The following is a 15090-nucleotide window of genomic DNA, read 5'->3' as shown; positions in this document are numbered from 1 at the left end:
GTTTCACTTCCAACATAACCTTTATCAGTTTCATCAGTTTGCCAAGAACTAGACAGTTAATGCAACTGAGAAACTGCTTTAGAGTAGAAGAGGGTGATGTTTGAAGGCTGAAAGCTGGAGCTCTCTGCGTGCGTGCGTGCGTGCGTGGGTGGGTGGGTGCGTGGGTGCCTGCGTGCAGATTATCCTCATTCTTTCTAGCTGCATCATGACCCTGGACTCAGTGTGATAAGGAAATACTCGGTGAGCTACGTTGTACTTGGTCATTTTCTTGGTGATGTACTGTAGTTAAATTAAAGATAACAAAAAAAGCCGTTATATAACCCAGGCAGAACCAGCTGACTAAAGCGGCATTGCATTTTTTTGTAACCCATATTGCACTATAGTCATGATGCTGACTTGATGGACAGATTGATCAAGGCAGGCACTGCATTGAGGGTTTCATGGCCACTAAAATACTCAGAAGTGTACACCTCAAGTTTTTTTTTATCTTAAATTTTGGTTTTAATTTATTACTTTTTAATTACTCACCAGAGGGGTCAACCAAGATTCGAAACTAAAACATGCTCATCTCTCTGTACCGTAATCCTTCAAATTTAACATGTACTTTTTTAACCATTTTTTGCTTCTCAAAAATATCCTGTGTCTTAAATTTGAGTACAGTATGGTGATCCGTGTATTAAAATCAGCATCAAGATGTGACTACCCGAGTACACAAACAGCATGCCATAAGTGAGTGGTGGTGTGTGTACGACAGAGATGCCATCTAAAGTATTATACAGTACACAACACGATAAACAAACTCAGTGGTTAATCTGTAACATTGTTTTGTGTCAGTTTTGTATGATACAACAGCATAATGGAGGGTGTATCTTTGTAAATGCATATTTATTTGATGTTTTATTTTTTCCCTCAAATTGAGGGAGTTAAATTTGGGCTGCATCTTAAATTGAAGGAAAATGGAATTGTTTCTTTATATACTGAAACTAAACTCCAATACTGCCTTTACCAAGTCATTCAGACTGGTACAGTCTAGTGACGGGTCACACAGATGTTATGCATCCCTAATTTTTCAAACCACATTGGCTTTGAGTAATTTCTTACCCTCGTCCTTGGTCTATCAGGAATGATTACAAATTGCATAGGGTCAGCTAACTTAAGATGCGTGTTCAGTTCAGCGTGCTAATCTTAGCACTGAACAGAAAAACCCTGTCCTTCAAGTCAGGATTAAGTGGCACTGTCACAACACTGCACCGTAACAGGACTCACACAGTGCCGCCAGCCTCTTCCCATTCACTAACACTAGTTAGTCACAAGCAAAATACTACATTTGCATAGCTCAAAAAAGTGTGCAAAGCCATTTTCAAGAAATGACAAATGAAAGGTCAAAGGGACTCTGATCCCCAGCTCAGACGTTCTCACTTTCACTTAATGCTTCAAAATGAAAACAGATTTTGGCTTTGAACATGACTCTTAGTCAATGTGGTTAAAGCTCCGGAGTCATATTTATTATCAGTTAATGTTAACTAATACAGATAATAATCACCTGTTCATGGAACTGGCTACATGATGAGTTCATACATGGTGTATTCTGAAGTCCTCATTACACAACCTAAATCTAACCCTAAACACCAATTAGCAATTATTATAAACCATCACCTATTGCAGACAAGACACAGAGGTGGCTTATTGACTGAATGCAGCCATTAATTTGCACCTGCTGGCACAAGTGGGATTGATTTCAAAATGCTTTTCAATTCAATCCCAGGGGTAGGTGGAAACAAGGTGCGAGAGTGACCGTGAATGAGATGGTCTGCTCACACTCACTTTTCTTGACAGGTCGACAGCTGGTGTTTTTCTTTTCCGATTTTCTGAGAGGAATAACCCTAACCTTGTTCCTGTTGCATAGTGCAGACTGAAGCTGCACCCCACCTAGTCCCCACAAAGTAGCAGTGTGTGGTTAGCTTTGATTTCTGCACTGCAAAACCCCCATTGGAAACAATTGGGCACCAATAGCTTTCAGATTAATTTTTCGTTTTTTATGCAACATTGACCAAAATCGCTTTGTACGGTACCGAGAGTATGAATCATTGGAAACTGGAAAGGAAATCAGAAAATCTTACAATCACCCAGTAGCACTAAGTTGCGGCCAAGAACAGGCGACAGCATTTCTTTTGAATGTTCCTGTTGTGTTTGTGTCAGAGGTTTCATACTGTAATGCTGAACCCCGTATTGATTCCTGTTGCAGTGGGTTTTCCCTGGGCATGTTGAAAGCCTGTTCCACACCCACTGGGCTTTGTGTGAGTGTGGGTCCACTGAATCACACTGTAGTGTGGAACCAGATGTCGTCATTGTAACTCCTACCATTTTTTTTCTAACTTTTTTTTTTAACGTAATGTTCATGCTCTTTTTTTTTTTTTTTTTTTTTTTTTTTTAAATCATGCTCCCAATCTTGATCTCGTATTAAGGTTTTGATATTAGCAACCAGAAATGCTACTTTATGGTTTCATGCAGATGAGTTAATAGCAGAGTCCAGAAAGAAATACAGTTTTTCCAGTTTTTAATTAGGTAACACTGCTTTATTGCTAAATGATGGTAAAGTAAAAACATTTAAACAAAGTGTCTTCAAAGACAGTCAGTCTTCACCAGGTTTCTTCCAGTATTAATGGATATTGTACGATTGAGTGTTTAAAGTTGTGGAGTAACACTTGCTATCTTTCCAGAGCACTTTCTTAAATAAACTCTGCAAGCTCTTTACATCTGCCATCGGCTCTAGAAAGTTCATTCTACTTCAGCAACAGTTAGTGTATTTAAAGTACATATTGAAAATGTCTCAGTTTCAAAGGCTACGTTTGCATGCATGTTGAAAATAACAATTCCCAGGTAGTGTTTGAATGTGAAGTGACAAATAGTGGAGGAGGCTTAACAACCAGCTTGCCTCATTTCTTCCGCAGTGGGCAAGCCACACAAGTGCAACTGCTGTGGGCGGAGCTACAAGCAGCGTGCGTCCTTGGAGGAGCACAAGGAGCGCTGTCACAGCTACCTGCAGAGCGGCCGCCTGGACCCTGCCACACACGCTGGGGCACTGCAAGGTATGGGCTGCTGTGACACAGAGGTGTTCAAATCTAATGAGCGGCATACAAGCAAGGTCTGAGCAATGCAAAGCCATTTCTATATATCATTCAATCTTTTATATGTTTAATTTGTGAGGTTCATCAGGTCAGTGAGTTCTGAGGGGCCAAGGCAAATGATAAATACAACAGTAATGTATCATTAATTACTGACGTGGAGGTCGTTGACTTGGGTCATTATCTACCAGTTAAGAACAGACGCATTAATACTATTATTAACCATATTGCTTAGTTAATTTTGTCCAAAAAAAGACTTTCTTTGCACTATGAAGTAAAATAGAGCTTTGGGGAACAAAAGATAACTGAGTAAGAGCTCTACACAACTGTTGTTTTTTTTTTTTTTGGTATGAAAGGTTAAACAATTACCAGGCTTTTACTTAGCATACGCGATTTACAAAATAATGAAAAAAAAAAACATTATGCAGTCGCTATACAAAACGCTAGCCGAATTAAACTCATTTAGTGTTCAAACTGTCAAAATTATATCGTACATTTGCATACAGTAAAACTAGGTTATTTCATGTTTGTTTGACCTTACTAAATTGTTTAATTAAGTAAGGTCACAAAATTATGCTTTGATCACAATCACTAATTCGTTTGATTTCTTTTCTGTTTCATTTTCAAATATTTTACTCTTTAATTGCATATCCCTTAAACTGGGATGTGTAACCTAAACGATGGGTCATGGACACATTCAACACAATACGAGAAAGACAGGAATGCAAAGGAAAGGTGTCTGCATCCACTTGTATTCTCCTGCTCCCTGGAATTCTCTTTGAGGAATCATGGATGCAGATACTGCAAGCTTCCATTCTTTGTCTTCTACTGGAACAATAATTCTTCTGCAGAGTATAAAAAAATACATACAGTATTAGGTTTTGATCGGCCATTGCATTTCCACTCTGTCCACTCACTACACAGTGATCAGGAGTACTGCCCAAGTACTGCCCAAGCATGTTAACAATTCCAAAGTTTATCGACGTTGCTCGTGACTCTACTTTCATAATTCAAGAAGAATCCGTATGCTCACCACTGAATTGAGATCTGGGGACTGAGTAGGCTAGCCCAAATGATGTATTATCCAATTGTAACACAACAGAGTACTACAACAGCAAATGTATGCATGTTTCAATATAAACAGCTTATATTGCGTGTTTGTAAATGCCCCTTGTAAATGTTAAGTATTCAGTTTGCACTGGTGCTTTGTGTGTGTGTGTGTGTGTGTGTTTTGTTGTTGGTATTGTCTATTAAGCGTTTGACCACAGCTGTAAAAGAATGAGCTGTTGACAGACTGAGATGTAGATTTTAGTGAACAGAGCGATCACCACAAAAGCCTCTCTCCTGCCCCCACTCAATGTCTATAGCTGTAAGGCTGATTGAGAACAGGAATTCCAAAGAGTCAGAAAATAGAAATGTCGAACGAGAAACCTTTAAACGAAAACATGACACAACATCATTTAAAAAAAGGATTTCCATTCTCGTTCGATGAATACTAAGAAATATAAAGGTCTAGCTGTATGTTCAAGTGGGCTAAGAGTTTTGGTCAGAGGTCTATATAAAGTCTGAGTAAAAGCAGCTCTGATTAGTAATTCTGTATGTTGTAATGAAGCAGGAAGAGATTCAATTGTGGATAATTCAGAGACTCATCCATAACTAGAAACACACACACAAGTCATAATATATACAGTGCTAACAAGAAATTTATGTTACATGTCTGTTTCCCTGTAGCGTCAAGCTTTGCTAGAGTTAGAAGCACATGGAGACAGCAACCTTTTTATATCCACTTAGCAGACCCCGTGGCGGACATTCACAGTGTGCACGTCCCCTTGCTGCTGCTTTATTGGTGCATGTAATTTTCCCTTTTTTACGGTGGTATTGAATCAGATTTCTCCCTGTGCAGTGCCTACCGTTGAAGAGGGGAAGGAACAGGAGCCCATGATGGAAGGGATATCGCTCGTGCCTTTTGAAAGACCGCCTGTGATCGAGAGGCTGCACAGCAATGTAGGGAAACGGAAAAGCACCACGCCTCAGAAATTCGTGGGTGAGTGTGCGAGGTGGACAAGAGTTGGAAGATCCTGTTAATCAGCTGCTGAGTTTCTGGGAAGGGAGTGCAGAGTGTTTAATAGTCATCTCACTCAACTCCATCGGTGAAGAGGATGGGGGTGGGGGGTGATATGAGAGTCATAGAGCCATTACACAGAAAATCATAGTTAACAACAAGAAAATAATGACATACTGTACGTAGTAGATCAAATGACTATTCTACATTTTTAAACATTTTGAATCATTCCTTAGTTATGGGTGTGTCTCATAAAGAGGCAAAAGGTAAATGGATTGATGTTAGACCAGGTAACAGATGACTGCTTGTGTAATGTACCAGTGTAACCCATGTGTCTCTGTCTAATTTCTGCTTTAGATTTTAAATAATATACATGCCTGTCAACAATTTTTTTTTCTACTCCCTTTGAATTTCATGTCGTCTGTTTTTCTTTTTATATATAATGCTGGTTGCGTTATATACCATAAGGATGCATTGTGTGACAGTTTGTAAAGTCATAAATCTTCAGTACTGTATATATTACACTACCCATCGTTAAGCAGCCACACGAAGTGATCTTTGTTTGAATTTGCAAATTGTTCATCTCTCATAAACCTTTTTAAGTTTGCAACTTCATATTTTCAGGGTTATTAAAACTCAGTACACTGATGAATTCTGTTATTTTCTCGGTCAAGTTTGAATGTGGGTATTATGCAAGTAATAAAAATCCTCCTGTGAGTTCTTTTATGAAGCTGCCACCACCACACGTGTTAAAGCCTCAGTCTTATTTCAGAAGATCTCTGAAGCAGGGGACTCCATATATGCAGGGGTGTATAACCCATCCATGCTGAATGTGCTGGTTACCCTAACAGTAATCTCTGACCTAATGTGGCTGCTATATTGCCTTGTGTGTAAATTTCTCTTACTTACAAACACAGTATAACAACTGATAACACGTGATATCCAAACTAATTGGGACGAGAGGGTGATCATAAAATGTTGTAAAATATTTGTTTGGAGAATTAAATTATTGTGTAAATTGTTAAAACGACTTTGAAACTGTTATAATACCACCCCCTTGTTTAAATTGCTTTGGTCCTAACGGATTCACATTCACTTCTGTAATTGAATAAGAAAAGCCATGCAGTTATGTGGTCTGATGATTTAATTGTCCATTGCGTTAATGCCAGATTCAAACAGTTCAATAGAGGTTTCTTTTTCAGAAATAAAAGTGCAGCAGCAGAATAAAGGCACTTTTGCCTTGTATTTGTCAGTGTTTGAGAGAGTTTGTTTCTGTCGAGTCGTGAGTGATTTAACTGCAGTGAACCGTGTTGTGATGGACTGTTCGTTTCCGATGTGTAGAAGCAGGGTTTTTTTATCTTGTTTTATTCTCATGACGTTTTGTTGTGGAAGGATGTGTGACTTAAATAGTAATAGTAAAAAAAAAAAAGTTTTTAAATTAAATTAATAACTATTTTGAAGATAGTGAAACCTATGACCCCAATTCAGAAAGATAATAATACAATTGCAACTTAAAACAGTACAAAACAAAAACTCATCCTTCCTGCTACTGAGTTGTTTCTTGCTAGCTTTGCCATAACAGTGCATCAGATCACACATATCAGTTACGCACAGAATATCATTTTGATTAGGTAAGATATTTTTTATTGCAATTAAATACAACACAATGAACTCCTCAAACTTCCACTGCATGGGGGTCGAATTGGAATCTAAAGAATACTTTAATTAGTAAGCCTGTTGTTCCTTTTTTGTGAAGTTCCATTAATACACTGCCATTAGTAGCATTTTACACAAGTTGTTGTATAGTAACCGCATTGCAACTACATTCTGATTATGCTGCAGTCAGTGCCATTTAAAATAAGAATTATTTTCAACAACAAACTAAAACTGTAAAATAATAATATAATAAAAAAACTGGTTTCAGTTATTAATAATCCCCCCTCTCTAGCAGCAGAATTTCTCCTCTCTCTCTCTCTCTCTCTCTCTCTCTCTCTCTCTCTCTCTCTCTCTCTCTCTCTCTCTCTCTCTCTCTCTCTCTCTCTCTCTCTCTCTTTCTGTCTCTCACTTTCTCTCTCTTTCTCTTATTCTGTCTCTGTCTCTCATTCTCTCTGTCTCTCATTCTCTCTCTCTTTCTCATTCTCTGTCATTCTCTCTCTGTCTCTGTCTCTCTCATTCTCTCATTCTCTCTCATTCTCTCTCTGTCTCTCATTCTCTCTCATTCTCTCATTCTCTCTCTGTCTCTCATTCTCATTCTCTCATTCTCTCTCTGTCTCTGTCTCTCATTCTCTCTCATTCTCTCATTCTCTCTGTCTCATTCTCATTCTCTCATTCTCTCTGTCTCTGTCTCTCTCATTCTCTCTGTCTCATTCTCTCTCATTCTCTCATTCTCTCTCATTCTCTCTCATTATCTCTCTGTCTCTCATTCTCTCTCATTCTCTCATTCTCTCTCATTCTCTCTCTGTCTCTGTCTCTCTCATTCTCTCATTCTCTGTCTCTCATTCTCTCATTCTCTCTGTGTCTCATTCTCTCTCTGTGTCTCATTCTCTCTCTGTTTCTCTCTCATTCTCTCATTCTCTATCATTCTCTATCATTCTCTCTCATTCTCTCTCTGTCTCTCTCTGTCTGTCTTTTCCTTTGATGTCTTTATTAGATTTTTTTATGTTTCTTATCTTGTTAGACACTGAGTTCTTGGTTAAAAAGCAGAGATGATAAAGGGACCTGTTTTTTACTTTATTGTGGTTAGGCACACCTGTAACACTAACATGCAGTCAGTTACAAGACAAAAGCAAAACAGGTTACCGCATCCCTGTTTTGCAAGGGTTAAACATTTATTTCGGGCTATTATGTTTGCACGGGACTTTCCACCATTAAGAGCCAATCCAGTCTTCAAGCTGTACTTCATAATATCCTCAGAAGAGAGATACATTTTGAAATGAAATGACATGCTACAAATAAAACATGCATGATTAAATAAGTTAAATAGATAAAATACAAGCACTTTAAATAAATCAAATAAAATACATGTTTTAAACTATATGCATTAAATAACGTAACAAAAGTAGAACTACAGTGCAGTTCTTGCCAGAACACCTGTATTCAAAATAAATGTAACAGCTCATCCAGATCTGGATATTACTAGCTGGTAATGCACAATGCAGCTGTTTTAGGGATATACTGTCAATCTGTTTTTTTTCTGGTCAAATCATACTTGTGCTTAATTGCACATTATGAAGATAATAAAAACATAAAAGAGCAATATCTAAATAAACACATCATGCTACAGACTACAGGAATACAGTGATATGGGTTAAGCTTCTGACTGCCAGACTCATTTCATAATAAAGTCATTTTACTGAAACACCTTCTTAAGGTCATTCTGATAAGATAATGTACTGGAAATTGTTGCATAATTTTGGTTATGTTACATTTTCAGTCACTCTTTACATCAACTGGGCAACAGTTACCAGTAATTACAGAATAAGGAAGGAGGCAAATACCTGTAACTCACTCAGTGACACAGGAGTAACTGTTAATAATTCTGGGGTTGAAGCTAGGACTGAGGCAAGGGTTAGGGTGAAATAGTACGACATGACTTGGTAATGTCTTATAACATGGTGATTACTGGTAACTGTTCATGTTTAATATATTTTCTCCTCAATTATTTTGTGATTTAAATGATTATAAGTGACCAAGTGCTAGAGATTTTCTTAGAATAAACACCTGATGAAATGATCTTTGTTAGATTGTGTAGGATTTCCTTTATTACAGGGTCTTAATAAATGTAAAAATTACATTAAAAAACCCAAAATATCTCATGTTTCAGGTGAGAAACTGATCCGGTACAGCTACCCAGATATGCAATATGACATGGGCCTCAAGGACGCAGAACTGGTGCATGCCCACATGATGGACCAAGCCATCAACAATGCCATCTCCTACCTGGGGGCTGACTCCCTGCGTCCCCTGCTCCATCACCAGCCTGTGTCCATGGCGGACGTGGTGCCCATGATGAACCCGCTGTACTCTCAGGTTTACCACCCGGGCAGCAGAGAGACTCCACCTGTGAACCTAGACTTCCCAGCAGACAGACCCCTCTCCCTCATCAGACCAAAGAACCCGCCCGCCGAGCGCGAGGCCTCGCCCAGCAACAGCTGCCTGGAGTCCATTGACTCGGAGAGCAGCAGCCATGAGGAGCGCCCGGGCCATCCCAGCAACCCAGCCTTCAACCCCAAGAGCAGACGGAGCAGCCCAGCCTGCACCAGGCAGGAGCAGAGAGCCCTGGATGCGAGCAAGGCTGCCGCCGCAGAGGCAGCAACAGCAGGAGTGGCTGCTCCCTCCCTGAGCCCTTCCAGAAACCAGTACAAGGTTTACAGCGGGGATGGGGAGCAGGTCAAGGCCTTCAAGTGCAAGCACTGTCGGGTCCTGTTTCTGGACCACGTCATGTACACCATTCACATGGGCTGCCATGGTTACAGAGACCCTCTGGAGTGCAACATCTGTGGGTACCGGAGCCAGGACCGCTACGAATTCTCATCTCATATCGTTCGAGGAGAGCACACATTCCGCTAGGCACTGAGCCGAAGGACACAAATGAAGTACAAAAAAATACATGTATACATATGTATATGTGTGTGTGTGTGTGTGTGTACATATGTCTATGTACATACAATATATAGGTATGTATAAAACAGTCTAGGAAGGTCTGCGCATAGAAATCTGAATTATTTTACTTTTGTAATTTCAACTTCCAACAATCTAAAGGAAGATGTTAGGAGTGGGAGAGAGGGCTTCTTAACTGTTGCTTTGGATTACATAACACCCTGTTTTTTGGGTTTTTTTTTTTTTTAATATGTGTACATTTTTTAGTTCTGAGCTTCCTCTAAGTTTTCATACAGTATGAATTCCTCACCAGAGCAGCTATAGACAGATTTTATTCTGTTGCATTAATTTATACCCTCTTAATTCTTTCTGTCATTTGCCTCAAGACAAAATGCCTTTCCTTTAAGTAAATGTGGTTTTTAGTTGCAAACAGGAGAGATCTGTCAGTACTTATCGGACACAAATTAATCAAGTGAGTGCATTTTCTTTTTTTTGAATCAGAAAAGCTCACTTAGTAGGTTTTTGCATGAAGGGATTTTTTTTAGGTCTCCTGGTATTAGTTTTAGTTGAGTTTAGTCAGCCACCCTTGAGAGTGAAGTGATTATTAATTCAAACCTAAGCTTTGATGCCACTGTTTGCGCTTGTTTGCAGCAGCAAAAGAAGAATGGAGAAATTATGTAATCTCTAGACATGTGTACCTATTTATACTTTGTGCTGCAGCTGTATGTTTGTATCATTATTATTTATAAGCATTACTGTAAGCAAGTGATGGTGCACTTTGCTTGTGGTACTTTCTGTTTTACTCAAGAAGAGGGAATATGAGGCAGTTTGATGTTACACTGGGAGCCAACAGTCATTTCACAATGTGGGCATATCACTCAACTCTGCCACTGGGTAGACATAGCTCTGAGCAGTTTGAAAGCACATCTTATAAAAGATGGGTGAGATTTCCAGATCTTACTGTAAGGCAGCTTACAGTAACCTCCTTGCATACTTCTTATCAGGCAGTTGAGCTCAGATACAAGCTGGCAGTTTCAATCCCTAGAGTCTCTGGTGACAAGGCATTGGTGACGGAATTAATTTGATCTCTTTTACTACACAATGCCTAGGTATCCTCTCATGGCTCCCATGGATTGTAAAGCATAGAATTTAAAGAACAAGCGAAAAAGACATGTCCCACTGGGTTTGTTTACTGAACACAGTCCTGTAAGCACTCTTAAACAGCAAAATCCTCCTACATTTCTAACAATATCATTTGTTATTTTATAAAATAATTAGCTGTTTTATTTTTATATGCTGTCATATATACAGTATTTATCAGCTGAGGTTTTTATGATGCACACCAGCTAGAGTATCTGACATTGGTTCATTTCAAATTCAAATCTATCCTAGAAAAAACTCCCTTTCGACACATACTGTACACATGCAATGTGGTGTACGAACCTCAATGCTAAAACTACTTCTATATGCAGGCTGTCGTTATAGACAGGTTCGATGGCACTTCACAGGTTGTTTGCAGGTGCTCTTTCGGGTATTCAAGAGTTGAGTGTTATGTTTGCATGTTTCTCGTGCAAAAATGACTGGCATTGAGATTCTGGCACTTGAAGGCTTTTAATTACCTCACTGGCATCAAATTTAGAAAACTTTCAGATAAGGGAACATGGCTTTACTGTAAAATCTCATTACAGTAACCCATTCAGGTCTTCACTCTCCATATGAAGTGGCTGTATTCTACTTGTAGGGTTTTATTGAAGGCAATCATTAACGTGTTCTGTTTGGAAGCACTGAGCTATTGGCTAAACTCATTAGACACAAGACTTTTCCAAGAACTTTTCCAAAATAATAATGCAAATCCATGCAGGACCTAAGATAGGTCAAGGTACTGGCTGGCCAACCAGGTGTAAACCAGCCTTTCCTTCCTGGTTGGGACTCAACAGGTTGTGGGTTATCTGATGGCAAGTTTAGCAGAACCAATTGATTATGAATGGATTGCATTCAGTTTTCCCTTACTATGCACTTGCCAAAAACAATCATTAATGTAACTAGGATACATACAGATTTTGTATTTAATAAAATGTTTTTGTTTTAATTTTACATTGGGAGTGAATTACCAGCCCAGTGTTATGCTGCTGCCTAATAATATTGTATAACAACCTTTGCAAGGAATAGAAATAAGTCTCCTGTTGCACAGCACTTTGATCCATTCCAGTTTAATAAGACACACCTGAGCTTGTTACATATACACTGTGGTTAATCAAGCTTATTGTAAAAGCTGGAATGGGTGAAACTGCTGTGCAATCAGAGTCTTATTCCATCCCTACTTTGTTGGACTGTTCTTAAGGTCCCTGCAGATCTGCACTGGTTAGTGACAAAAGGACCGTCATGCAGCACTGTGTTTATTTCACCTTGAGGATGAACAGTTATGTAATTACAACCTCAAGACTGGAGAAAGCATGGTGCAAGAAATGAAAATATATATGTCAGGGATTGGAACAGTCATGTAGCCAGTTGTGTGTCATGTAGCCAAAACTGTAACAAGGGGAAGGATTTGTTTGTATGTTTTTTTTGTGTTTTTTTTTTTGTTACAAAATTCTTAAACTGTGATAATTTTGACTGATTTATTTTTATTCATGAAACACTGTCATTTCTGAAATTGGAGTCACATCATGTAGCTGAGATACGTAATACATGCATGTGCACACACGCACAAGCACACACACACACACACACACACGCACAAGCACACACGCACACAGACACACACACAGAACTATTGATGGCACTAGAAGTGCTCATTTGTGTTGATTAGCGTTTGGATTAAGAAAGGAAGTCTTACACTCATAAGGTGCAGCAAGCACTACAGCTGCATGTGTAGGTCTTGCTAACTCCCACAGTTACTGAACAGCACCAAGAGGTCTTGTCAATTGTTGACAAAATGTGCAAATTTCTATTTGAAACCTCTTGTTACTCTTGTCAGTCTAGAACAGTTTCATTTACTTTAGTCTTGTTTTAATTAGTCTTTTAGTTTATGGGGAGTTGTTTTTTCTTGTTGATAATGCATTAGATTTATAAGCTGTTTACATATTTTTGTACAAAAAATATATTTTTATATATTGGACATAAATACATATAAACCCTTGAAAAAAAGATCAAATGGTGCCGTCGTGTATCTCACTCAAGTTTGGACCAGGGTACCTGCCTGTTTCCTTTACTTATTTAATGATGCAATTGTAGATATGCTTTTTATTGTTTTCAGTTTTTGGTTTGGTTGTAAATGTTCTTAAAAATAATATAGTCTATTATACATGTCTTTTTTTCATGATAGACTGCAAGCTTTGGATAGGTATATAGTGAGTTGTAAAATATGGATATATATATATATATTTTTTAAATGCTTTTAAAAGACTTCTTGCAGGGTTATTTTAAAAATGTAGCTTTCTTTCTAAAAAATTGTCGTGATCAGGGGGGAGAGTGAGAGAGGTTTGAAAACGATAGCATGCTGTATTGCAGTTCAACATGTTTGACGGGTTATTCGGGATGCTTATGTTTGAAAGTTTCTTCTGTATGTCAGATTTGTGGGTTAGAAATAAGAAATCAAACTCATTGCATTGCCATTTGAGATACTTCAGATTTCACAATGAGCCTGTTGTTAATCACGCCTGAGCTAGAATAAACCAACCACAGAGGCATTGCCAGGCTCAACCATAATTCATAAAGCTCACAATAAAGTCTGGAATGGCTTGAGTCTTGTTTTCATCCCTGGCTGGTGAGCACCATTTCGTAGCCTGCCATGCTGTCTCCTAAATGCTTTTCACAGGTCATGTCAAAATGTCCAAAAACACTGATGCCAAAAGAGGTGAACTGTATCTTCCACAGACTGGTCCCTGTCTAAACCCTTTGAATCCCAGCTGAGAATGGGCTCTGTGGGCATTGTAGAGCAGCAGAGTAAGGAGGCATTTTTGACGTTTGGGTTTGTGATGTTTACAGAGCAGATGGGTTCTTGGTTGTGCACAAGGCAGAGCGGTAGCACTGTGCTCACATGTTGCTTTACAGGCATGCATGTTATCACAAAGGGATCTTGTATTATCTTTTAGTTTTTTTTCTATTTTTATATATATATATATATATATATATATATATATATATATATATATATATATATATATATATATATATACACACACACACACACACACACAGTGCCTATAGAAAGTCTACACCCCCTTTCAAAATGTTCATCTTTTGTTGCCTTATAGCCTGGAATTAAAATGCTTTTTATTTTTTTTATTTATCTACACATCGTACCCCACAACTTCCAAGTGAAAAAAAAATTCTGGAAATTTGTAAAAAATGAATTAAAAATAAAAACTGAAATAGCTTAATAAGTATCCACCCCCCTTGTAATAGAAATTCTATACTAGCTCAGGTGTAACCAATCACCTTCAAAATCACACACCAAGTTAAGTGGCCTCCACCTGTGTTAAATTGTAGTGATTCACATGATTTCAGGATAGATTCAGCAGTTCGTGTAGATTCCCTCTGCAGGATAGTTCATTTCAAAGCAAAGATTCAACCAAGGCGCTTTCAAAAGAACATCGGGACAGATCAGGGGATGGGTATAATAAAATATCAACGGCCTTGAATATCCCTTGGAGCACGGTCAAGATGATTATTAAGAAGTGGAAGGTAGATGGCACCACCAAGACCCTGCCTAGATCAGGCCATCCCTCCAAACTGGATGACCGAGCAAGAAGGAGACTGATCAGAGAGGCTACCAAGAGGACATTGGCAAATTTGCAAGAGCTACAGGCTTTTATGACGAAGACTGGTCAAAGCATGTGACAACAATATCCGAAGCGCTCCACAAATCTGGCCTGTATGGTAGGGTGGCAAGAAGGAAGCCGTTACTCAAGAAATCCCCCCTTGGATCCTGTTTGAAGTATGCAAAAAAACACTGGGGACATTCTGTAGCCATGTGACAAAAAGTTTTGTGGTCTGACGAAACTAAAATGTAACTTTTTGGCCTAAATGCAAAGCGTTATGTTTGGTGCAAACCCAACACTGCTCATCACCCAAAGAGCACCATCCCTACTGTGAAGCATGGTGGTGGCAGCATCATGTTATGGGGATGTTTTTCATTGGCAGGGACTGGGGCACTTGCCAGAATAGAAGGGAAAATGAATGGAGCAAAGTACAGAGAAGTCTTTTAACCTGCTGCCCTCTGCAAGAAAGCTGAAACTGGGACGGAAGTTCACCTTTCAGCATGACAGCGACCCAAAGCACACAGCCAAAGCTACACTGGAG

The 15090-nt window shown here is 38.9% G+C and overlaps 1 protein-coding gene across 5 annotated transcripts in view; it reads left to right on the top strand.

Moving 5' to 3' along the window:
- The window catches only part of LOC121322457 (zinc finger protein Helios-like), a 47545-nt gene extending 33602 nt beyond the window's left edge, over positions 1 to 13943 (top strand). For all 5 annotated transcript variants that reach the window (XM_041262477.1, XM_041262478.1, XM_041262480.1 and 2 more), the window contains 3 exons: positions 2952 to 3089; positions 5029 to 5169; positions 9011 to 13943. In XM_041262477.1, the coding sequence (XP_041118411.1) occupies positions 2952 to 3089; positions 5029 to 5169; positions 9011 to 9756 (1025 nt within the window). In that variant the 3' untranslated portion in view covers positions 9757 to 13943. The remainder of the gene's footprint in view (positions 1 to 2951; positions 3090 to 5028; positions 5170 to 9010) is intronic.
- The last annotated feature ends 1147 nt before the right edge of the window (positions 13944 to 15090 follow it).

The sequence above is a fragment of the Polyodon spathula genome, chromosome 10, assembly GCF_017654505.1.
Source record: "Polyodon spathula isolate WHYD16114869_AA chromosome 10, ASM1765450v1, whole genome shotgun sequence".
Lineage (NCBI taxonomy): Eukaryota > Metazoa > Chordata > Actinopteri > Acipenseriformes > Polyodontidae > Polyodon > Polyodon spathula.
Note: the sequence above shows the minus strand (reverse complement) of the source record. Positions and strands in the feature narration are given on the sequence as shown.